Below are 26,126 nucleotides of genomic sequence, written 5' to 3'. Positions count from 1 at the left end.
CTTAAACAAATTGGTTTTGCTGTTTGAAAACAGGCCCCAGGCATGGAAGAACTGATATGGGAACAGTACACTGTGACCCTACAGAAGGTGAGTGCCGCACAGTTCGTATGTGCTACAGTCATATTCTCGAGCTCACGGGTCATGGATCCTATTCACTTTCGGCCACAGTGTTTCCCCCCTTAAGGTGGATGATGCATTGTAGCTGGCAGTAATTACTGCATTATCAAAGATTTGCACGCTATTGTATTTTTTGGTTAAGGCCCGTGTAATCGAAAATTATAGAGGTTATTTAGTGTATTCACCTATCGCCAGACAGAACAGGTTATGAAGAAAGAGAAAAGGAGGGAAGAAATGGAAATAACCTCTACTATTTAAGGATGTTGAGGTAGCTTCTACAACTTCTATCATTTTTATTATGACGTATTAAGTTCAAACTAAATTTTGAAACATTGGTTTGACAGAAGACATGGGTTATATTTCTTATCCCACTCATGATTAAAGGAGTTTTTTTTTTTAAGTTTATTTATTTTGAGAGAGACTGAGACAGCATGAGAGGGGGAAGGGCAGAGAGAGGGGGAGAGAGAGAATCCCACGCAGGCTCCACGCTGCCAGTACAGAGCCCGATACAGAGCTGGAACCCACGAAGCTGCGAGACCATGACCTGAGCCGAAACCAAGAGCTGGACGATTAACCGACTGAGTCACCCAGGTGCCCCTGTCCAACTCATTATTATATCAGGAGGCACCGAGTCAATCAGATTTTTAAAAATCCTGCCCTCCTTCCCCATGGGACTGAAAGCCAATGTAAACCAGATAGAAAGGTATTTCACTTAATTTTTACGGCTTAATTTTTACGGTTGTTTCATGGGATTGCTCCTCTTGATTAAATGAGGTAATGCAGATGGCCTCTAGTACATGGAGTCCAGCACATAATGATTGCTTCATAAGTGTTAGTTCTAGTCCCTTTTACTCTCCTGACAGCAGATTCGAGGTGGGCATGATAGGTGTTAGCTCCACTTGAAACCAGCACAGCCACCAACAGTCTGTAAGTGATTTGTGTGCGGCTGGGCTGACCTGAGAAGCACTTGTGGTCCTGGGGTCTTATTCCATCAGCTGCCCTGGTCAGCATCTCTGTGACTTTTGTGGGCTCTGCTGGTCTTAGTCCTGCTCTGAATCCCTCCAGGCTCTGGATTGTAAGTTCCTAGAGGAGTTGTATGTTCCTCAGAGGGAGAGTTTTCCTTTAACCCTTAGAACTGTGAATTTTTCAAATCCTGACTTTAGTGAAAAGTTAGTTCCTGAATAAATGAATTAGTCCTGGTTGAAAAACACCCACGTCAGTGCTTAGGAGCTGAAACTTCCGGAGTTAAGTAACATGACATGGTTTCTTTGGATGAGTGCTTTCTCCCCTTGGGTCTTACTTCTCAACTCTGGTCGTCTTCTGACTCTTCTCTGCGCCCTTCCACCAGCATTTCACATACCCCTTGAGTCGTGGGCCTCAAAGTGGCAATGATGAGAGACATTTTAAGTCTGGTATAGAGGACGGAGCTACCTCTGCATAAACCAACTACTAGGTGATGGTGCTGCCCAGTCCAAGGCCATGTAATCATGGGACAATCGCCTAGCCTGTTTTGTGTTGGTCATTGTCACCAGTTGGCATAGTGGGTCCTATGTAGGAAAATGGGGGAAGACTTTCTTGTATTCTTGGAGTACATTTTTACATAATCAGACCCTGATTTACAGTTATAGTCACATGCCCATATCATCTGCATGAAACTTTGGGAGCGTAGCTTTTTTAAACACTGAAATGAAAGGGTTATTTATGTATTATCCAGGTTCACTGTTTTACATTTCTAGACCAATTGTGAATGTAATTAGTCTGTATTTTCTGTCTTATATGTACACAGGAGTTTAATGTTTTGCTCTCTCATAACATCTTAAAACTGCTTATCTTCATATCTTATCTTTAAAATCCATTTACTTCTTTTTTCACCCTATTAAAATGAAACCACCAATTCACCTAACTTGGAAGTTAAAGTCATACTTTAAAAATAGGGTTTTCAGCACAGATTCAGTTGTGACTGAAACTCAGGCCAGGATATGAGAACAGGTATGATTGCTGATTTGAACAGCATATCCCTGTTTGGACAGAAGATGTTATTTCCCATGCCAGCCCCTAGTGATAACTCCAGGCTGTTTTATCAGTCTTTTCCAGCTTTCACAAGACTGTTCCTTTTAGATAAGGATTTCCCTTTATAAACTTGTCAGCTAATCATGATGGTGCCTTATTTTGTCATTTGTGTCTGTGAGCCCTCTGCTCTTGAGCTGTCTCTGGTTATTGGTTTGACCTTTATTTTACTGAGTGCTTGTAATAAATCCCAAAAGCCACTTACAGAAGGATTTTTATTATTTTAATTTTTCTCTTAACTCCAATGAACAGGATTCCAAAAGAGGATTTGGAATAGCAGTGTCCGGAGGCAGAGACAATCCCCACTTTGAAAACGGAGAAACATCAATCGTCATTTCTGATGTGCTCCCCGGGGGGCCTGCTGATGGGCTGCTTCAGTGAGTGTCCTTGCACCCCAGCCCCTGCCCGCCCCACTGGTTGCTCCTAGACAGGGTATGCACTTAAAAAAACAAAACAAAACAAAACAAAAAAACCAAACTTGCATATATATATACAAGAATTGAGACCATAACATATTATGCTTTAACAATCCCTAAACCTTTAGAGGAAGGAGAGCAGTCATTTCCACAGGAAAAGAGTAATAACTATCACAACTATCATTCCTAGGCTTAGGAATCATTTCTGAATGTGGAGTACAAAATCAGCATGCTCTCCTCCCGGCCCCTAGCAAACCAACCAACACTTTATACTTATTTTACCTTCTATTCATTAAGGATTTAATGAGGATACTTTGGCTTAATGATGATCTGATTTGTGTTTTTTTTGTTTTGTTTTGTTTTTTGAGAGAGAGAGTGCACACACAAGCAAGGGAGGGGTGGGGGGGAGAGAGGGAAGGAGGGGGGGAGAGTGGGAAGGAGGGTGGGGAGGGAGGGAGGGAGGGAGGGAGAGAGAAAGAGAGAGAGAGAGAGAGAGAGAGAGAGAGAGAGAGAGAGAGAGAGAATCTTAAGCAGGTTCCACGCTTAGCGTAGAGCTCAATATGGGACTCGATCTCACAACTTTGAGATCGTGACCTGAGCCGAAATCAAGAGTCGGCCACTTTACTGACTGACGTACCCAGGCACCCCAATGATGCTCTGACTTATAAGAGGGATGTGGAAACTGGGAAAACTTAATACATGAAAACACAGGTTTTCCAAATGCCAGCCTTCTGTTCTGAAGAGATCATGCCATTTTTAAAAGAAACATATCTGAGTTCCCTCAGGACAGTTTCTTGGGTCAGAATCTAAAATTAATTATATGACTGTCTTGGCCAGAGAGCTCAAAAGTTTAGGATTTATTGGCATATCAAGTCTGTATATTCGTATCTAAGTAGTCTTTCATACAGAGAGCAGTGTAGGATTTAAAAAGTGATTTTGGGGATGAGGTAAGTAAGAGGGTTCTAATGACCTCAATATTTCCTTAATAACCTCAGGCAAACTCCTGACCTCCTCCCCTCCGTAAAAACACAGATGGATATAAACCTGCTCTGGGGACTATCTTTAGACTTCCTGAAGCCCACCATGCACCGCGGGCAGGGAGGGCCTAATGCAGAAGTTCCTTTTGTGCCTAGACCTTGCCACTGCCTAGTGCCTCCCGGAGGGACCCTTTGGTATTGGTCCCCCACTGGCTTCCCATAGACAATGTCAAAAGTGGGCTGAGCGGCTTGTGGGTTCCTTCCTGGGAAGAGTTCAGATTGAGTTGACCGATTCGGCCTCAGGAGTCGTCAGACACTGAGCCTTTTAGTAAGCATTTTGGGTCAATTTGTTGCTTTTATGTGTTCCCAAATAAACGATTTACAGTGAATAGATGGGAGTTTTTCACGTCTTCTTTTTATTTTTTGTTTGCAGAGAAAATGACAGGGTGGTCATGGTTAATGGCACCCCCATGGAGGATGTGCTCCATTCATTTGCTGTTCAGCAGCTGAGAAAAAGTGGGAAGATTGCCGCCATTGTAAGCTCTGGGTTTGCTTTCAGCTTGTCTCCGTAGCTTCTTGTTTTGTATGATCAGAAGAAAATTACCACTTACTTTTAAACACTTGACAGAATTTAGGGGCTGCTACTTCTTGTTGCCCCTGCTTTGGGGTGATGTTACGGATGATGTAAATATGTAAGTAGTCTCTCCCTGCCTTTTCCTCATGCTGCTAACTTCCAATGACTCTGGTATCTGAGTGAGTTTGCCTTAGGAACCAGGCTGGACAATCCTAAGAGAATTCCCTAGATTGAGAACACTTGTAAAACAGTATTAATTTGGAAAATAAATTTCTGCTCAAAAACCCTTTTGTAAAGGCCCACACAAGATCTGTTATATCTTTTTTTAATTTTTTTTTTTTTTTAGTGTTTTTATTTATTTTTGAAGGAGAGAGAGAGAGCATGAGCGGGGGAGGAGCAGAGAGAGAGGGAGACACAGAATTCGAAGCAGGCTCCAGGCTCTGAGCTGTCAGCACAGAGCCCGATGCGGGGCTCGAACTCACGAGCCGTGAGATCATGACCTGAGCTGAAGTCAGACACTCAACCGACTGAGCCACCCAGGCGCCCCTAGATCTGCTGTATCTTAATAAACTACAGTTTCTTAGGAGATACTGGCGGTCTGTAGCATTCATTCATTTGCTCAGTCATTCATCAGCAAACGCTGGGTGAGCAGCAGCTATGAAGATGCCACCTGAGCCTGGAGCAGGGCTGTGCTTCAGGGAGTGCCTACTCGAGCCAGGCAAGTGGACACACGAAGCCAGAAGTGAAATATGGTGTGTTTAAGGACAGTGCTAGGGAGATGTACTGGGTATGTTGTATTTAATTTTTTTCCCAACTTCATATTATGAAATTTTTAAGCAAAAAGAAAAGTTCTAAGATTAGTGTAATGAACACTTCTGTATCTTCTACAGTTTTGTTTTTTTTTCTTAATGTTTATTCTGAGAGAGAGAGAGTGTGCACACAGATGTGAGCTGGGGAGGGACGGGGAGAATCCCAGTCGGGCTCTGCCTGTCACAGAGCTGCTCTCAGCGCAGAGCCAGGAGAGGGGGCTGGATCTCACAAACCGTGAGATCATGACCTGAGGTGAAATCAAGAGTCAGATGCTTAACTGCTTAAACACTGAGCCACCCAGGCACCCCTCTTTTACAGTGTTAATATTCTGCCATCTTCACTTGAGTTTTTCTTTTTTAAAATGTTTATTTATTTATTTTGAGAGTGGGGGCACCCGTGTGTGAGTGGAGGAGGGGCAGAGAGAGAATCCCAAGCAGGCTTCAGGCCCACAACCACGGGATCATGACCTGCGCTGAAATCAAGAATTGGACGCTTAACTGACTGAGTCACCCACGTGCCCCACTTGATTTTTCTTTCTCTCTCTCTTTTCCTTTTAAGTTTATTTTGAGAGAGCGCAAGTTGGGGAGGGACAAAGAGAAGGGGACACAGGACCTGAAGCAGGCTCTGTGTTGACACCAGACAGCCTGACCTGGGGCTCAAACTTCATGACCTGAATTGAAGTCCAATGCTTAACCGCCTGAGCCACCCAGGCGCCCCTCCACTTGATGTTTTTATGTATATAAACAACGTATTTTCAGTAAACCATTTGAAGGAAAGCTGCAGATACGACAGTGTCAATCCTACTTACTTCAGCATGCATCTCCTAAATAAGGACATTGTTTTACATAACTATAACACTATGAGGAAATTAATGACTTTAAAGTATCATCTAATACCCAGTCCATATCCCAAGATGTTTTCAATAGACTTTTCTTCCCCATCCAGGATTCCAATCAGGGCTCAGGCATTGCATTTGGTCATTAATCTCTTCAATGCCTTTTAATCTGGAAGGGTCCTTCTTTCTCTCTGCCCTCTCACTACGCTGTCCCCTCCCACTCCATTACTGACACTGACTTTTGAATGAATTAGGCAGTTGTATCCAGAATGTTTCAATTTCTGGATTTTCATTTTCATAACTTAGTGATTTAAAGTCCCTTGATGCTATTCAGAACACTGAGTAGAAGCAGATTTTAGAGGCCCTGTGTTCAGAGTTACACTCATGGTCTTATTATACTCAAGGCTTAGTGAGTTGGTGGGGACAGAGTTTTACTGAAAGGAGAAGCAGGGCTGGCTGGGCTCTTAACCCTGCATCCTCTGTAACTGTGCTTGTCCTGCATCCCCCCTGCGTTTGCTTGAATGACAGGTGGTCAAGAGGCCCCGGAAGGTCCAGCTGGCCCCACCCCAGGGCAGCCCGTCTGTCGGTGAGGATGACCGCGCTTTTGACGTGATGGACGAGTTCGACGGCAGAAGTGCCCGCAGCGGGTACAGCGAGAGGAGCCGGCGCAGCAGCCACGGTGCGCGCAGCCGCAGCTGGGAGGACAGTCCGGAGAGGGGGCGGCCCCACGAGAGGGCACGGAGTCCAGAGCGCGAGCGCAGTCGCGGTCGCAGCCTGGAGCGGGGTTTGGACCACGATGACTATGGGCGGGGCCGAGAGCGTAGCCGCGGCCGCAGCCTGGAGCGGGGTTTGGACCACGACGACTATGGGCGGGCCCGGGAGCGCAGCCGCGGCCGGAGCACAGACCTGGCCTACGACCGAGCTTACGACCGAGCCTACAGCCCGGAGGAGGAGTACGGCCGCAGGGCCCAGCCCGATGCCCGATACACGGCGTCCCGGAGCCGCAGCCGCGAGCACTTGCACTCCTGCAGCCCCAGCCCTGAGCTGAGGGGGCGGCCGGACTCGGACAGGCCCATCGGGGTTCTTCTGGTGAAAAGCAAAGCAAATGAAGGTAGGCATGCTTGCTGAAGAAGAGCACTATTACAACAGCTAACTCTTACGTGGCACTTACTGTGTGCCAAGCACTGACCCAGATGCTTTGTGCCAGCTGGCTCATTTCTTCCTCGTAACCACCGCATGTGGGAGTTACTTATATCTGCCTTATGTAGACAAGGAGACTGAGGCACAGAAAAGTTCATTAACTTTCACAAAGCTGTGTCACCAATGGCAGAGCCAGGCTGCAGAAATGTGGCTTTAAACTCCTAGGCCAGGGGTTCTCAAAGCAGCCTATGCACCACCTGGACACTCGCAGTAAATGCAGATTCTCAGGCCCCAGCCCAGCCCCGCCGAGTTGAAACACGGAGAGAGACCAGAGTCTGTGTTAACAAGCTCTCCTGGTGAGCCTGGTGCAGCTTGAGCGGTGAAACCATGAGAGTAAATCAGACTCTAGCTGATCTTGAGCGTTTGCTCTGTGCCAGGCCTGCGCTGAATAAATAACTCTTAATCTTCACCAGAGTCCTGTGTGGTAGGTAGGAGACTTTACTCCTGTTGCCCGGTGGGGAGCATCGTGGTGCAGAGAAGTTTTGGTGTGCCCACAGATGAGGAGGGCCCTGGTCCAGCCTGCCTGTCCCACACTGCATTCCTTGGAGCACTTGCACATGGTTCAGCTCATCCAAAATTCACTAAAGCCCCACGTGGCAGTTAGAGAAGCCAGCAGTCCCTTAGTTAGGCGAGGATTGGAAACTTCAAGAAGGGAAGCGACTTGCCCACATCTTGAAGCCAGGAAGTGGTGAGCCAGAACACAAATTGCATCTCCTGGAAGTAGATAGATGATCAGAAACAAGTAGGTGGATGAACAAGGCTTTAGAGCCAGTGCGGAGATGTTCCCTGCATTGGTTCTTGGTTCTGACTTTTTAAATTACTTGTCATATATCTTTTATTTCTGTTCTTTACTTCTCCCTCCAAGAGGAAGAACAATGAAGAGCACCCAAGAATGCAAAGTTAACTTCTTGCCCTTTAGGTTGGGAGCTGACATTTCACATAGCCTGTCTGATGAGAGGGTTTGTTTTGTTTTTACTTCTAGTGGAGCACAAAGTTGAGTCTAGAACTAGGTGCCCATCGAAATACCTAAAGAATAACACAAGGATGTGAGTAATGTGCTATGCAGAGTCCAGTCCCAGAAAACAGAGGAGTGAGTCGAGACTTTCCTATCTCTAAGGAATGCGCATCTTAGGAGGTTTAAGGATTCTACAGAATCTTTACAACCATTGATAATGCTATATTAATTTATGAACCTACAAGAATTATAGAGTAAAAACCATCCTGCTCCCAGATTAGAAGATGGACTGGAGAAATTTTGAGAAAGATGACCTGGCATGAGACCTCCCTCAGAGAGGCCTGATACACCTTCTATAGGACTGGTACTCCAGGTTCTTGAGTTACCCAAGGTAGTGCTTTTCAGACTTTTCCTTCTCTTTCTCTTCTTCGCCTCTTTCCCTTTCCTTTCCCTCCTCCTTCCCTTCCAATGCAGAAAGAACCACATCTTGCAAACAATCACGGATGCATCTTCATATCAAAAAACTTGAACAAACCTTTCATGGAACAGTACTTTTTCTGTGTGATGCATTCTGAGAGGTTCCATTACATTTTAAAATACTGTTCATAACTTACTACATTGATTTCAAGACTCACTAATGAATCTTGAAAAGATCTTGTCTGTAAGAGACGCCTAAGTCATGCCTGGTCTTAGTAATACTATCAAGGATAGAAGGGGCTAAGTCCCTTTGTTGAGACAGCATTTTATTCCTCCTAGGCCATTTTGTTACTTAAACTTGGAATTCATTGGGGGAAAAAAAGTTCCAATTTTTAAAAGATAATTTTGCTGTTTGTTAGGATTACACAATAATTTGGCTATCACTGGCAAGAGTTGCATAAAAACTAATCTTCAAAGAAATCTAACAGTAGGAAAGACCTATATTTGACTAATAAAAATATCCATTTGAATTGCCCCGTTGCATTTCCTGGGCACCAGATAGCTTTGCTGGTACGTGTCTTAGAAGCTGGTCAACTCATTTTTTTCTCCATTTAAGAGATGCCCATAATACACCAATAACAACCTATTTGCAACTGTACAGTAAGACTGCAGTTTTTAAGAGGATAGAAGAATTGACACATGAGAAAGAAGTCATCACTCAAGCTGTCATAGCCTTCTGTGCTGGGCTGTGAGGCTGTTTAACCAACAAGGAACTGTCATCCATGAAAGAAGATGCTGTCTTACCCTTATTCTTTCTCATCACCTTCCTAAAGGGGTGGAGATGGACCTCAACTTTTTTAATTGTTGTCATAAGATCTGATGCTAACTCACTGTAAAGCACTTAAAATTTATTTTAGGGGACAAACTGGTAGTTGCCAGAGGGGAAGTGGGGGGGGGGATGGCTGAGATAGGTGAAGGAGATCACTTACCATGTTGGGCACTGAGTAATGTATAAAATTACTGAATCATTATATTGTACACCTGAAACTAATAGAACACTGTATGTTAATTATACTTGAAAAAAAAACTTATCTTTAAATCTACTTCATAACCTTTTTAAATGGTAGGAAGTTACTTTGTTTTGAAATTGTAAGATTTTGAGTCCAGAACAATAATAATAAATTTGAAGGTGTTTCTTTTTAAAACCTGCTGGGTTGTGGTTCCTAAAACAGCAAAAATTTATCCTTAAATTAGGTATTTTCATAAGTCTAATAAGTAAAATCAGAAGAGTCTGAATAGTATTTAAAATACTTTTCACTGTGCATATTTAGTAAATACAGTGTTTTTTCTTTTCAGAGCAATCCAAAGTTCACAAACCCCCTGAGTACACAGGTTTTACTTCAATACTTTATTGCTTGGCTTGGCTTACTGACCTGTTTTCTTCACACACTGAAATTTCTTCACTGTCAAACCCACACAGCTAAGTCATTACACATGAAGGGTATACCACTTTCCTTTCTGTAGGCAACTGCACTGTCAGCAGAACATCTTTATTGAGATGTACTGAGGTGGTTTCTTTGGGCCCCATTTTGAAAAGTGTTCATTTTAGAGCAGATACTCATATAGCCTTCACCTAGTTTTTCCATTTGTCAACATTTTGCCACATTTGTTTTCTTTCCCCTTCTTTTCTCCCTTTTCTTCCTTCTCTCTTCCTCTTCCACACCTCTTCTATCTCTCAGTGGTTTTTTGGAACCACTTGAAAGTAAACTGCAAGGATGACCCCCTTTAGCCCTAAATATTTCAGCAGGTATCTCCCGGGCATAAGAACATTCTCCCATATAACCAAAATGCCATTGTGGGTTCTTTAGAAAATTAACATTAATATCCCTTTTAATATATTGTAGTGTGGTTCATTTTGAAGTTGCTCTAAAATAACGTATCCCCCCTCCCACCTCTGTCCCATACTGGATCCAGGACCTAGTGAAGGTTCATGCGTTGCATTTGGCTTTTATGTCTCTTTCAATCTAGAACAGTCCTTTCTGCCTCTTTTGTTTTTTATGTCAATGACTTTTTTGATGAGTCCAGGCTGGTTGTCTGACAGAATGTCCTATGTGCAAAATTAATTTTTCATAAATATTTAAAAATTGACCTAAGAACCAGACTAAGTGTTCTGAACAAGTTGATGAAATATGTGTATGTTTATGTGTTTGTCTTCTAGAGTATGGTCTCCGGCTTGGGAGTCAGATTTTCATAAAGGAAATGACCAGAACTGGTCTGGCAAATAAAGATGGCAACCTGCATGAAGGAGATATAATTCTCAAGGTTGGTGATACAGGGTAGAGAACAACTGAATTCATGTTTATCTTTCTAGTCCAAATTTCCTATTTGAATGCTGATAGAGTGAAACTTTGATGAGATGGGAGTCAATAATAAGACAAAAGCTGGGAAGGGCAGTGGGGTGAGATTTTTATCACAAAAACCAGACATGGAGATTTGTAATAGTGTCATGTTAGTTTTTTAAAAAAAATTCATTGAATACTTTCTTATTCCCTGTTTATTTAAAGTTTAAGCTCCTATTCCCTAAACTAAGGAAAGATGAGAGGGAGAGTTGGTAGTACATGAATGTTGAATGTTTAATAGTTTCTGTAAACCTCTCCAGTCAGGAAACATGTTCCAGTAGTAAACCAAACCATCGTCTTGAGCTTGGAAGTTAAATAAATTAGCAGAGTAACTTAAGTGTACCACAGCTCTCTCATGCCTGTCTTTGAGATCCAGGCATGCAGGGTTATATTTAATTTAAAGGATAATCCATTTTTATTCAGTCATCCTAAAACTCATGTTGTTTGAATAGCTGAGCAAAGACTTTACACTTTTAGAAGGGCAAAATACAAAGTTTCTATTTTGCTGTGAACAGCTGCATCACATGTAACATGACCATTATTCATAAACACAGATAAATGGAACTGTAACTGAGAACATGTCTTTAACGGATGCTCGAAAACTGATAGAAAAGTCAAGAGGAAAACTCCAGCTAGTGGTGTTGAGAGACAGCAGGCAAACACTCATCAACATCCCGTCGTTAAATGACAGCGACTCAGAAATAGAAGGTAAAGAGGGGGAAGCCTGTGAGCTTGGCTGGAAACAAGGAAGGCTGTTGCTTTTCCATTCTCACTGTAGTATAGCCATCCAGCTGGAAGTTAAATTTACAACAAAAGCTTCTGTTTTAAAATTTAATTCGGATAAGTGGTGGTTATTTTCTTACTAAAGTGTCTGCTGATACTAGTTTTCCAATATGAAATTCAGGTGGACTTGTGAAGTCCCCAGTGGAATCTGTTTTAGGCCACTGAAAAAAAACTCGTTCGTAAAAAATATATGTGTGAGTGGCTCAAAGACCTAACCACATCCATTTGTAAATTGTTCAGTCTTCTACTTTCTTACATATGTTTAAAAAGCGGTATTAATATTTCAAGTAAAGGGAAGGTTATATGGAAGATAGCTAAACAGAATGGCTGAATATTGTGGTATTCATCAATTAGCAATCTGTGTCATCTCTTCTGTCTTAGGAAGCAATACTCACTTCTTAAATCTGAATTACACATGGGGTCACATTTTAACGATGCAAAAACTTACCAATAAAAATAAGTAGGTATGATACTAACCATCTAGTACTGCCTTTGTGCAGAAGAACTTGGAAAATATTAAGTACTCAAGTTTGAAGACAGACATGTTGATTTTAAGTTTACTCATTTTTGAGAGAGAGAGAGAGAGAGAGAGAGAGAGAGAGAGAGAGAGAGAGAGGCAGAGAAAGAAAGGAACACAGAAGCCAAAGCAGGCTCCAGGCTCCCAGCTGTCAGCACAGAGCCTGATGCACGGCTCAAACTCACAAACTGTGAGATCATGACCTGGGCTGAAGTTGGATGGTTAACCAACTGAGCCACCCAGGTGCCCCAGCCATGCTGATTTTTAAAAGAATTATTTTATGAAACCATACAACTTAGGTTAACTTCCATCATATCAAAAGTCTAATCATTTGGTTACTGCTATGAGTGCAGTGCAGGAAAACAGAGCAGGAGAAATAATCCCAGTATGCTAAGAGCTTATAGGTTATTTACTTGCTATTTCAAGTGTGATCCTTAGCCCATTGGCTGCATGAGCCTCTGGGAGCTTGCTGGAATCACAGAATCACAGGCCTGATTGTGTGCTAGAATAGCTAGTCTAACAAGATCCCAGGTGATTCATATGCACATTTAAGTTTGAGAAGCACTGCTCTGTGTGGTTAAAAATGAGTGGATACATGTATGATCCAGTAATTGAATTCTGACTCCTCAGTAGCAGCTTTGACGGAAGGTGTAATGAAGGAGGAACATAAAATTCTGAATTTGGCTTCCTCTTTATTAATTAATGTCTTTCCCTTCAAAGGCTCAGATTTGCTTCAAGGGAAGACTGCTAGACTAACAGCACATTTACTCCTGCCTCTTTTCCATTTCTCATATTGGCTTACCCAGAGAATAATATCACTTCTGGTACAGTCTTCAATATCTTAATAAGAAGTCTTTTCTTATTTTTGAAACCAGATATCTCAGAAATAGAGTCAAACCGATCATTTTCTCCAGAGGAGAGACGGCAGCAGTATTCCGATTATGATTATCATTCCTCAAATGAAAAGCTGAAGGAAAGACCAAAGTAAGATGATGTATACTTTCCCTCATGCGCGACACCGTGAATGTACACACATACATTTTACAGATCTGTTGCATTATGAGACATTAACATGATGTGTGCTTAAGTTCAAGAGAGGACATGCAGAACAGATGGTCCAGGATGGGCGCCACACCCACTCCCTTTAAGTCCATGGGGGACGCTGCAGCTGCACTTGGCACAGAGAACAGCAAGGAACCCAAATACCAAGAGGAACCGCCAGGTGAGGCTCCTTGTAAACAGCTGTGTTCGGAAGTATGTGCTTGGTCATTCCAGAGGGTGGCCAGAAGGAGAGAGAAGTTATTAAGAAATCATTCAGATATGTGGAAGAGGCACTCCAGTCTCTTTTAATATTAAAAAAACTTACAAGAATAATAGCCCTTACCATATGCCAACAGATTGGTCACATTTTTTAAATGTTTCACTATATTTATGGTCTTTGTGTTTCCCATCTCTGATCCCAACCTGAACTGCTCTGCTCTTAACATTTCTGACACCAGGGGCGCCTGGGTGGGTCAGCTGGTTGGGTGTCCAACGTAGGCTCAGGTCATGATCTCGCAGTTCATGAGTTTGAGCCCCATATTGAGCCTGCTGCTGTCAGCTTGAGCCTGGAACCTGCTTCAGATTCTGTTTCCCCCTCTCTCTCTCTGCCCCTCCCCCATTATCTCTCTCTCTCTCTCAAAAATAAACAAACATTAACATTTCTGACACCAAACGTGTGGGTTTCTTCCCCTACTCAACTACCAATTCTCGAATTCTCCAGACACCAACTGATCATCCTACAATTCACTTCAGTCCTGGCACTGGCTACCCAGAGTTGAGTGCCGACCCCACAGGTTAAGCATTCAGTCCCATAAGATACCTTCACTGCAGACACCACTGCAATCCCCAGGTGCTCCCTATACTTCTGACCAAATCAGCTCTGAACCGAGGGTTCCCATAACCTCCTCCTCACTCTGGTTTGATCATTTGCTAGACTGGCTTACAGAACTCAGGGAAGCACTTTACTTCCTATTACCGGTTTTTATACGACAGAGGAACAGCCAGATGGAAGCAAGGTATAGGGTGAGGGGCACAGAGCTGCCAGGTGCTCTCCAGGCGTACCACCCTTCCCAGTATCTCAGTGTGTTCACTGACCCTAAAGCACTCCAAACTCCATAGTTTATGGATTTTACGGAGGCTCTGTCATGTGTGTGATCAGTTATTAACTGAGTCTCTAACCCCTGTCCCCTCCCAGATGGTGGGGAGGTAGGCTGAAAGTTCTAAGCTTCTAATCATGGGTTGCTCTGTCTGGTGACCAGTCCCCATCTTGAGGCTATCGAGGAGTTCTCTCTTTAGAGACAGAGATAGAGGAAATTCCAAGAGATGTAGGACTTGTGTCAGGAACTGAAGGCAAAGAGGAAAGAGAGAAGATTGTCCTGGCACCCATATCACTCCGGAAATTACAGGGATTTTAGGAGCTCTGTATTAGGAACTGGGGGCAGAGACTAAATGTGTATATATATATATATGTATTTGTTTTATTTCCTTTATTTTTATTTTGAGAGAGACAGAGAGAGCATGAGCAGGGGAGGGGCAGAGAGGGAGAGAGAGGATCCCAAGCTCTCAGGGCTCATGACTCAGGGCTCAAACTCATGAAAGTGTGAGGTCTTGATCTGAGTTGAAATCAAGAGCTGGACACTCAACTGATCGAGCCACCCACGTGCCCCCCAAATATATATGTTTCCAATCCTGTCACAGTTAAATTTTGTCTTATTTGATTAACTGAAGTCCTTTTGTTTCCCACTTCTGATCTCAACCCCATCCTCCAGCCCTGCCCCGTTGCCCTAAAATTATCATCGTGATTTTACATAATAAATATTTATTGATGGTAAGGGCCGATTTATGTGGTTTTTAAAGTATATAAAATGTTCTTTCGCATGTGACTGTGCACCTGGGATTTTGGAAGTTTCTTACCTCACTTATTTTGAGAATCTATTCGTACCTGCTAATGCCTCCAAATTAAACTTCACCTTAAAGACTTATTTTCGTTGTCTGATGTGATGATTTATATGTAGCATAAGGTACCGATTTGGATTTTTGTGGATTTTGTGATCTTTATAGAGACAAACTCACTCTAGTTCTCTTGTTAATGATAGATGGTTTTTAATCCACAGCTCCTCAACCAAAAGCAGCCCCAAGAACCTTTCTCCGTCCTAGTCCTGAAGATGAAGCAATATATGGGTATATCTTTCAGCCCCTCTCTCTTTTCCTTTCTCCTTCCACACACCTCAGTGTCCTTAACTGAAGTACACTGGTGTTTTTTAACTGCAGATGGCAGTTTTGCATATAATGGGCCACTGTTAACCAACCTCTATTGTTAGTGTTTATAAGAAAGAGAAATAACTTGTAGGAAAAGAAAAATGTGGAATTTGGCGAACTTTGTAATGTTAACTTTGCTTGTCTAGTTATCTGGCTGCTTTTCCAGAATGTGATTCTGAGTATTTGAGTTTGCCAAATTGGTAACTCTCAAATAGGTGAAATGTTGCTTAACTACAGGACCTACAGGGTTGTAGTATCCTGACGATCCTAGCATGTGGAGGGAGGATAGAAATGACACAGTGCTCTGCTCTGGATAATGAGAACCCGTGTGGTTCAGTGGTGGTAGAGAGGGGCAGCTTCTGGAGTAAGATCCGACCTTGCTGGACCCAGGTTGTGTCTCCATTTGGCAAGAATCCTGTGGTGGCCGCAAGCTTTCCTTTGGGAGAATCCTAAAGTGGGAGTCAGATGGCCTAGCCCAGCCTTTTGTTTGCTTTCTAATCTTGAATGAGTTTACATAAACACCTGTATTTCTACTTATTAACCAGTTAAGTGGGCCTGCTGATGTTCATCTCATAGTCCCAAAAACGACAGATAAAAACGAGAGATTTTTAATATGTAAATCTCTCCATAAATAGAAGAAATTAAATCTTTCACTAATGTTGTTCTCCTTCACAAAGAAAAATCTCCCATCTTTCTTTTCTAAAACCGAACCGATTGCAGTCCCAATACCAAAATGGTGAGGTTTCAGAAGGGAGACAGCGTGGGCCTCCGGTTGGCTGGTGGCAATGACGTTGGGATATTTGTGGCTGGCATTCAAGAGGGGACCTCCGCAGAGCAAGAAGGCCTTCAAGAAGGGGACCAGATTCTGAAGGTAGGAAAAGCCCAGCCCCGTTTCTAGACGTTACTGGGGAAGAGCTGATTATAAGGGAAGTGTCTAGCTCGTGAAAACGGACCAGTAGCAGGTTTGTTTGTGCTAAACATAAGTTCTGTTTCCCTGAATGGGCCCTGTCTTCTCAGTCCTGGAACCCAAAACTCATGGCCATGCCTGTGGGGATTTATAGTGTTTAAGACCCTTGCTAAGATTTTTATTAGTAAGCTTAACAGAAAGATTGAGATTCTAACTTAAGGCCTAGGAGGAAGACCTCTCAAAAGATCTTGCTAATGTTTGTTTGTTTTTTATTGATTCCCTGCCTGGCTGTCACTCTTAAGGCAGTGTGCTGAACTTGAACAAGGGTGGGTGTTGGCTTAGATCATCAGCCTTGAATCCACTCCCACCCTCTCATTAGTTCCGTGACCTTGGTTTAACCCTGACACTCAGGTTTCAGTATCTGTTCAATGGGGATGAGAATACCTGCCTTGCAGGGGCCCTGGAAGATTGGAATGGATAACACTCACAAGGCATTTAGCAGAGTTCCTGGTACAGAGCAGGAAGGTCAATGTCTGTTCTTCTCCCCACTGGAAAATAACAAGTTGCTGCCACTCAGGATGTTGTTTACATCTAAAATTGACCAGGAATGGGAATTTCTGGTTAATCAAATATTGGTCCTTTTAAAGTTACTATATATATGTTTATATAATCTACTACTTTTAGAAAATAAACTCAGCTTTGACATTTCATGAGATACATATAATGTATTTTCCATTGGCTTCTGAATAAAGAATGTCAAATACCTCGTGACTCTGAAAATACAGGGAACTGTCTTCACTGGAATTTCTGCTTCTGTAAACTTGCATTTCTTATGAGTTTATTAGGGGGGCTGGTAAAAGTATCTAGGTTCAAAGGAGAGAGGAGAAAAAAAGTTGCAGAATTCCCAAGGAAGCAGGCAACAGAGCCCCAAAACAGGTGGTCCTCTTCCTTGGCTCTTGGCCTCACTGCGGTAGTTCAGATTTCATTTCTGGAGCAGATGAAGGGCAAAGCTTGATCATGAGCTTTGCTGAAGCTTTCCAGTGATATTCTAAACCTTCCTTGGCTCTGGTCAGGATCCTAGAAGACCAAGTGTACCTGAGTGAACCTGGTGGTACCACGTGATCCTAGGAAATACCACTTACCAAGTGTTATCGATAAGAATCCCATCAGAGTGCCAGCTCATACCAATTTACTTTTGGGCTGATACCAAAGGAGAGAAAGCATTATTTCCTAACTAATGTGGGGCTATAGGAAGTCAGGAATTTGGAAGCCTTTGCTCATGAAGGTTCAAGAATAAAATATTTTTGTATCCTTGGGTAAAAAAGATTTTCTGAATTTCCATGAAAACATAGTGAATTCACCCCAAGGCCTAATAAGCCTCTCTGTAAGTTGTTAAAGACAGGAGAGTCATTTCCATGTGTAAAAGTCATGGTATGCAATGTTTATACTTAAGAAAGTGTCTTATTTTTTGTTATCACCCTAGTAAAAGACAAGAAGAAAACTATGGGAACCAGCTTTTTTTTGGGGCAGTAATCCCATCTGAAGGTCAGACAATAGATGGTCCTTGTTCTTGGGCGTGAATAAATTTTCTGTTAAGAACTCTCAGCTCTACAAAAGGGTAAAAAAGACTTGAGCTTGCCTACTTGGGCAGAGAAGCTGCTATATAATCAAAAGCTGTAGCTGATACAGAATCCTTTTCAGGCTCACAGCAGACACGGCTGGTCCTCGTAGACTACTAAATAGATTAATGAAAGGGGATATTTCTTGGAGAGGACTGTACAACCTAACCTTCCAGTATCAAAGTGCTGTCCTGGCCTTTTTAACTGTAATTTGTTCCAGCATTCACGGCCAAATTGAATATGTGGGGAACTCTGTACATATACTAAACACTTTTCTTCTGTTGAGGGTTTTTTAAGTGGAGCTCTTCCCTTTGTAAAGATGGCAGCCTGACATGTGGAATGAACACACCAGTGTACTGTGGCAGGATATCTGCCTTATCCATTAACAGAAGTATATGTTTTCATGTTTGGCATAACTCTTTGCTTATTATTTATCTGGTATGGTTCTTATTTCTCTTTCAGAAACTTTTATGGGATGGAAGAGAGAAAGAAACTCCTCTAAGTTTTTAAATGTAGCTACCATGTGTGATTTAATTTTGACCAGTGTAGTTTGTAGCTCGATGGAAGGTCAGTCTCACATGGCCATAGGATGGACAGATGGACCCTCAAGGTCTTCCCTCAAGCCCTATGGCCTTATCTCATTTAAATAAAATAAAGATGGGGTGCCTGGGTGGCTCAGTCGGTTAAGCATGTGACTTCAGCTCCGGTCATGATTTTGCGGTCCGTGAATTTGAGCCCCGTGTCAGGCTCTGTGCTGACAGCTGAGAGCCTGGAGCCTGCTTCAGATTCTGTCTCCCTCTCTCTCTGCCCCTCCTCCACTTGCGTGCGTGCTCTCTCTCTCTCAAAAAATAAACATTAAAAAATTTTTTTTAAATAAAAATAAAGGCATATAGAGTGCATACAAAAACATGTCACCATATACAGACACAGGTGTAGTAGATATGAAAACGGCATAAGAAAGGATTAGATTCTAAAATCTGATGATCCCTAATTAGGGGATAGAGAGATGGAATGACAGATACCCTAAATGATAAATACTGTTTCAAAGGAAAAGTTAATGGGATTGCTTTAGCAAGTTACTTTATTTCAAAAGCACCAAGTGTCAACCTAATGCCTGTTTTCACTTAATCATAAATTCCAATCTTAATTTAGGCTCAATGATTTTTTTCAGTGATAAAGTAATAAAGACTTCCATAGTCCTCAATGACTGAAAAAAATATTTCGTAGGAATTCTGTATCTTCTTTTTACTTCTATATGGTTAAAATATTAGGTACTTAAAAAACATTTTTTTTTAAATGTTTTACTTAGAGCCATAGTGGAAGAGGGGCAGAGAGAGAGGGAGACTGAGGATCTGAAGTGGTCTCTGTGCTGACAGTAGAGACCCTGATGCGGGGCTTGAACTTAAGAGCTGTGAGATTAAGACCTGAGCCAAAGTCCCATGCTTAATTGACTGAGCCACCCAGGCGCCCCTAAAATAATTTTTATATTTGCTTATTTTTGACTATTCTGTTTTAAAATGATTTTAAAGGTACTGAACAAAGATTCCAAAATGTCTTTTTCTTTGTGCCACATTTCAGTTTTACTTGCTTTGTAACTTACCTTTCAAAAGCTAATTACTGTGTCCCCTCTTTGGTCGATGGGGGATAAATGTTGTGGCTCCTTGCCAGAAGCTTAAATATATAAGTCTATCTATTAGGCTAATGGTCTGCCATTTAAGGCTAATGCTCTTCAGTTTCATAAACACATATTAAAAACCTTTTAGGTGACAGAACTTACAGGAGAAAGGTGGAATTGCATTTTTATTTTCAGGCTTTTATTTGAATCAACTTAAAGTGTTAATGCCTTAAGTTGGGCCAGCATGCTTGTTTTGCCATAAAACTCTACCACTCCCTATAGCATTACAGTTATGTTTCATAATTGTATATTACCTCCCTGACCACCTCTATGGGAGACTCAAAGAAGAGACAGACACACAAACATCATAAGAAGGTTTAATCTGATCCAGTGACAAATCCTTGATGGAATGGCCTATTTCTAAGGGACGGTTGGCAGTGTGGGGAGGCAGGAGGGTATGGTGACTCACACAGCCTAGGCCCATAGGAGGTATTGGGAGGGTTTCAGTTGGGACACTAAGGACTTTTTTATATCTGGGATTTGCTTTGGGTAGGCCCTGATAAAAACAAAGAGACAAAAACTTAGGTGACATCTTTTAAAAAACCTCTTCTTCTTCTTGTTTTTTGTTTTGTTTTGTTTTGGTTTTGTTTTTTGTGTTTTTGTTTTTTTTTTTTTCGGTTTGTTTTTCTGTTTGCCTTATCAGGTGAACACACAGGATTTCAGAGGGCTGGTTCGGGAAGATGCCGTTCTCTACCTGCTAGAAATCCCTAAAGGTGAAATGGTGACCATATTAGCTCAGAGCCGAGCTGATGGTGAGCATGTTTGGTTATTAGTTTAATGCGGGGAGTGGGTGAAGGGAGGAAGGATGAGAGAGGTATCTTGGGACCAGAATAGGTAAGTCTGGGTATTAAAAAACTGAAGTATATCTTCACACTCAATTTCTGAGTCATAGGTATGTAGAGAAAATTTGGGTACCATTTAATGTCCTACAGAAATGTCTTCTGTGCACCAACTGAAATCATTTTACCAGTTGTGTCAATTTGGAATAAAATTGCTTTTCTGAGTAGTGATCTGTCCTTCAGTACTGCCTGGAGTTTATGGAGTTTCCATATGCAAGATACACGGGGCCCCATCTGTGGATCAACTCCCACATTAATGCTTATCTGACAAGTTGCTATACCCTTATCTTGACAATGCAAGTCTGACAACTTGATATACCCTTTCAGACTTCATTGTTCTCATCTGTAAAATGGGGGTTGATAGCATCTTCCCTGTCTGCTTCAGGGGTTGACTGGCAAGTATATTAGGGCTCTCTAAAGCAATAGAATCAATAGGATATATGTGTGTGTGTGTGTGTGTGTGTCTTTGTGTGTGTATAGATGTTTATTATAAGGAATGGGCTCACATGATTACAGAGGTTGGCCAAGTCCCAAAATCTGCAGGGTGAGCTGGCAAGTTGGAGATCCACGAGAGCCAATGATTTGGTTCCATTCCAAGTACAGAGGCCTGAGAACTGGGAGAGCTAATGGTGTAGTTACAGTCTGAAGGTTAGCAAGCTCACAACCCAGGAAGACCTGATGCTTCCATCTGAGTCTGAAAGCAGGAAAAAAGCCGATGTCCCAAAAGCTGATGTCCTAGTTCTAAAGCAGGAAGAGTTTGTTTTTTCTTACTCAGTGAAGAGTTCCCCTTTCTGTTTTATTCAAGCCGTCAACTGATTGGCTGAGGCCCACCACATGAGGAAGCGCAATCTGCTTTACTCAGTCTACTAATTTAAATGTTAATGTTCATTCCAAAACACCCTCAGTTACACACAGAATAATGTTTAACCAAACATCTGGGCACCCTGTGGCCCAGTCAGGTTGACACAAAATTAACCATTATGGTGACTCAGGGAGTTAGCTTTCTGTCCTTGTTTGAGCCCTGATTCCCATCGGGTCTGTTCACTGAGTTTACTAAATGAAGAGAAATAAAAAGGGTGATCAGGGATAGGAGAAGCTGGTGACTGTGAAGCAGAATGCAACATACAACAATGCTTTTGTTTTTCAGTGTATAGAGACATACTAGCTTGTGGCAGAGGGGATTCGTTTTTTATAAGAAGCCACTTTGAATGTGAGAAGGAAACTCCACAGAGCCTGGCTTTCACCAGGGGGGAGGTCTTCCGAGTGGTAGATACGCTGTACGATGGCAAGCTGGGCCACTGGCTGGCCGTGAGGATCGGAAATGAGTTGGAGAAAGGCTTAATCCCCAACAAAAGCAGGTATCAGAGATCATACACTCTCATACACCTCTCCTAAGTGTTCCACAAATCAATACAGTCCCTTCCCTGCTCAAAAAGGAAGCCCCTATAACTTCATCATTTGTCGTCGTGTCCTCTCCCGTCACCTATTCCACCTATTCTTATTTATGAGGTGTGGCCCGGGACTGTGAGATACCCACTAAATGGTCTGCTGTACTTAGTTAGCATCATGTGGTTGGCTGTTGCACCTGGCTGGTGTTTCAACGGTTTCCAGGGGAGTGCCTGCCACCTTGCGTAGCCTACAAGCAGATTACCAAGCGGCTGTAGCAAACCAACATGCCTCTCAGAGACAGGTTGCCCTTGTCCGCTGTCGGGCCCGCATCCTTGGACGGGGCTGATCTATCCCAGTTAACACTTGCTGGTTGGCTGACTGGGGAAAATAGTAAAGATGATTATACTTTGGCATGGATTTTAGTTATGTTTATTGTATTCCATCCTACCAGAATGGGCCAAGTTTATTGTGTTCTGAGCTATTTCTGGTAGGTTTTCTGTGCACCCAACCGTTCTCTGCTTCCACTGTGTGGAGAATGTCCCCACGTTTCCCATTCTGTGAAACCTCTTCGGTGTCAAGCTGCATCTTTTCTATTCCAAGTTCATAAGCAGTATTGACTAGACTTGGTTAATTTTAACTTCATTTGTGCATTTTCTGGCTTTTGAGATTTACTTCCTGTGGTTTTTTTCTCTCAGAGCTGAACAGATGGCCAGTGTTCAGAATGCCCAGAGAGACAATGCTGGGGACAGAGCAGATTTCTGGAGAATGCGTGGTCAGAGATCTGGCGTGAAGAAAAACTTAAGGAAGAGTCGGGAAGATCTAACAGCCGTTGTGTCAGTTAGTACCAAGTTCCCAGCCTATGAGAGGGTTTTGCTGCGAGAAGGTGAGGAAGCTAAGTGGGGCCTAAGGAAATGATCTGACTGGGCTCTGAGCCTGTTTTTCTTCATTTTCACACTGTAACAGTCAGGTTCAAACTTACCATACCACTTAGACCAATGCCAGGTTATAGCGTTGGAATCACACTCAAACATGAAATAAAATTTCCAAAAAAGTGAGCTGTGCCAACTCTTACATGGAGGTGTATTTCCACATCTTATGTTATTTAATTTTTTTAATTTTTGGGGGGGTGGAGGGACAGAGAGAGAGAGAGGGAGAGAGAATCCCAAGCAGGCTCCAGGCTTAGTGAAGAGCCTGATGCAGGGTTTGATCTCATGACCCTGAGATCATGACCTGAACCGAAACCAAGAGTCGAAAGCTTAACCCACTGAGCCACTTGGGCGCCCCTTCAGTTATTTCTTCTGATACTACCATTCAAAAGTTTTCATATATTGCCTATAGTAAAGTTTTTTTTTTTAAGTGTTTATTCATTTTTTGAGAGAGAGAGGGAGAGCGCGAGTGGGGGAGGGGGGAGAGAGGGAGACACAGAACCTGAAGCAGGCTCTAGGCTCCGAGTTGTCAGCAGAGAGCTTGAGGCGAGGCTCGAACCCATGAACCATGAGATCGTGACTTGAACTGAAGTCAGATGCTTAACTGACTGAGCCACCCAGGTGCCCCAGTAAACTTTATCTTTGACACTAGGGAGGGGAGTAAGGCATATTCTTCAGGAAAGAACAGGGCTGAAGTGAGGGAGGGAGGGAGGGAGAGCACACCATTTCTTTTTTTAATTATGTTCATCACTAGCCTATAAAATACTTTGGCTTCTTAATAGCTGAGGAAATGTGTTTCCATGGCCTTTCTTGTCTCATTTCAGCTGGTTTCAAGAGACCTGTGGTCTTATTTGGTCCTATAGCAGATATAGCACTGGAAAAGCTGGCAAATGAGTTACCTGACCTGTTTCAAACTGCTAGTAAGTCTGTTGATGATCTTTTCCTCCCCAAATTTTCAGTTTGAGAAATATCTAATATAAAGGAAAAATGGAAAAAAAGGAGAATACCCACATACCCTTCACATGCAGTCACTGTCACCAGTCAGAAAGTTTGCTATATATCACCCCTACCACAGACACAGATACACACTCTTAAAATTTTCTTTTGAGCCATTTGAAAAGTTTAAGTTGTAGACGTTGTAACATTTTTTTAGCCATGTGAGTCTCCTCAGAACAAGAGCATTCTTCTATACAGTGACACTGCCAAGAAATTTAACACTGATAAAACTGTACTGTTTAGTATATATTGTGTTTATGTCTACAAAGACAGAAGTAGCCTCCTCTTTCTACTTTATTTTCTAACATTGATATCTTGCAGAGTCCAAGCCCCTTGTCTCACCTGTGGGACTATCTGCTTCCTCATGATTAGATTTCAATTTAAGAGGTGGTGTGAGTGCTTCTCCTCTCTCTTTAGGGTGGCACCTTATGTCAGACTGATGGAGTCTCTGATTTTGATTTCTAAAAAAGTTGGTTAGCCCCTTGTTTTTGCTTTTGCAGAAACGGAACCAAAAGATGCAGGATCCGAGAAATCCAGTGGGGTGGTGCGGTTAAATACAGTGAGGCAAATCATTGAACAGGTGAGGAAATTCATCTGAAGGCCATGTTGTCGGAAGGACTTAGCTCATGGTTTGCTGGAGTCTTTTTTAGGACAGAATCTGTTTTTAATAATCATTAAATGTTAATTGTAAAAAATAAATATAAATGTAAGCTGTTGCATTGTGTGGAAACCAGGTGATGTTCAGCGGCAGTGACGTACTGTTTTTTTCAGTTCTCAACATTATACCAGATAACCTGTTAATTCATTTTCTCAGCAGTTCCAATAGACGAGTAGTATTAAAGTGGACATAACGTGGAGGAAAACATTCTGCTTTTGGATTTAAATTGACAAGTTTTATCTGATGCAGCCTTTACTTAAACTCTTTGCTGCTGTATGATTTTACATACATAACTTTGACGTAACTTTTCCCCATTTCTGACAGGATAAGCATGCACTCCTGGATGTGACTCCTAAAGCTGTGGACCTGTTGAATTACACTCAGTGGTTCCCGATTGTGATTTTTTTCAACCCAGACTCCAGACAAGGTGTCAAAACCATGAGACAGAGGTTGAATCCAACGTCCAACAAAAGTTCTCGGAAGTTATATGACCAAGCCAACAAGCTTAAAAAAACTTGTGCACATCTTTTTACAGGTAAGTGAAATTTAAAATGTTGTCTCTTTGTTCCACGGTGGAAAATACAGAATTGAAGAATGGAAGAACCAAGAAAATAATATGAAAAAAGAAGAATAATCTGAAATCCTATTCATGACTCCTTGAAGTTAATCCTATAAAATGAGTTTATGAGACTCATTGAGTGTGTATATTTAATTTTGACTAAAAATGATCATAAGGATCTATGACATTGCAAAAATTGGTCATTATGATGAGGTTCAAATTTTTGTGTGGGACTGCAGGCTAGTGATTGAGCCCAGTGCACCACTAAACACCCCCATCTCTGTATAGCTTGTATCGTTCTCTACTTACCATGCATGTGTGCACTAATGGAGTGCTAGGAACTTGCTTTCATTATTTAAAAAGGTCCCCAAAATAGAAACTTGAACACTCTGGGTACTGGATGATATTCTGTTACTTCCATTTTTAGGATAAATGATACTGTGGTTATGTTTAAAAATAAAGAGGTTTTATCTTGTAGGAATGTATACTAAATAAAGTATTCATGGATGACCCTAATATATATTTATGGATGACCTAATATCATGCCTAGCATTTGCTTAAATGATCTTTGGTGAGGAGAGTGGGTGGGGATATTAACAAGAGTTGATAGTTGTTGAAGGTGGGTAATGTAGACAGGGAAGTTTATGTTCTCTCTACTTTGTATATGTTTAAAATTTTTTTTCACAGAATATTAAGTTCCTGAAATGAAGACCCACTGCTACTGTTCCTTAAAAAATAATCTAAGAACATAGCATGTGTTAGTAACTGAATATACGCCATACCTACATACATGACTAGTTCTGTGAATGCAGTATAATTCAGGGTTTAAAAGGGTTGTATGAAGTTTTTGGTCATGCAGTTTTGTGGGAGCAACGTGAGGAGACTGTTGTGGATAGAACATCCTTCACGTAATGATGATAGCTCTTTTGAGTTCAGTGCTGCTCACCGTCTACTTGTCATTTTTAGCATATCTGACGCTGGGGAAGGGGGGGTAGATAGATATACGTCCACATTAGACTCTTGTTTTATTTTCACTGGCTTTTCTTGTTAAAGATATGTGCTATTTATCACTATGGTGAAATGCTGTAACTGAGAGGTAATTTAGCCAAATGCACAGGAGAGTGGTCTATCATAAATTTTTTTTTTAATGTTTATTTTAGAGAGAGAGAGAGAGTACGTAAGTGGGGAAGG

General features: G+C 42.1%; 1 protein-coding gene across 5 annotated transcripts in view; it reads left to right on the top strand.

Moving 5' to 3' along the window:
- TJP2 (tight junction protein 2) overlaps nucleotides 1-26,126 on the top strand; it is a 125,782-nt gene that overhangs the window by 87,348 nt on the left and 12,308 nt on the right. For all 5 annotated transcript variants that reach the window (XM_053205295.1, XM_053205296.1, XM_015083981.3 and 2 more), the window contains exons 2-17: nucleotides 34-87; nucleotides 2,437-2,561; nucleotides 4,011-4,113; nucleotides 6,325-6,907; nucleotides 10,587-10,690; nucleotides 11,322-11,475; nucleotides 12,943-13,051; nucleotides 13,156-13,289; nucleotides 15,223-15,289; nucleotides 16,088-16,238; nucleotides 20,212-20,320; nucleotides 21,555-21,765; nucleotides 22,492-22,679; nucleotides 23,547-23,642; nucleotides 24,219-24,298; nucleotides 24,701-24,911. In XM_053205295.1, coding sequence (XP_053061270.1) covers nucleotides 43-87; nucleotides 2,437-2,561; nucleotides 4,011-4,113; nucleotides 6,325-6,907; nucleotides 10,587-10,690; nucleotides 11,322-11,475; nucleotides 12,943-13,051; nucleotides 13,156-13,289; nucleotides 15,223-15,289; nucleotides 16,088-16,238; nucleotides 20,212-20,320; nucleotides 21,555-21,765; nucleotides 22,492-22,679; nucleotides 23,547-23,642; nucleotides 24,219-24,298; nucleotides 24,701-24,911 — 2,470 coding nt within the window. In that variant the 5' untranslated portion in view covers nucleotides 34-42. The remainder of the gene's footprint in view (nucleotides 1-33; nucleotides 88-2,436; nucleotides 2,562-4,010; nucleotides 4,114-6,324; nucleotides 6,908-10,586; nucleotides 10,691-11,321; nucleotides 11,476-12,942; nucleotides 13,052-13,155; nucleotides 13,290-15,222; nucleotides 15,290-16,087; nucleotides 16,239-20,211; nucleotides 20,321-21,554; nucleotides 21,766-22,491; nucleotides 22,680-23,546; nucleotides 23,643-24,218; nucleotides 24,299-24,700; nucleotides 24,912-26,126) is intronic.

The sequence above is a fragment of the Acinonyx jubatus genome, chromosome D4 (genome assembly GCF_027475565.1).
Source record: "Acinonyx jubatus isolate Ajub_Pintada_27869175 chromosome D4, VMU_Ajub_asm_v1.0, whole genome shotgun sequence".
Classification (NCBI taxonomy): domain Eukaryota; kingdom Metazoa; phylum Chordata; class Mammalia; order Carnivora; family Felidae; genus Acinonyx; species Acinonyx jubatus.
Note: the sequence above shows the minus strand (reverse complement) of the source record. Positions and strands in the feature narration are given on the sequence as shown.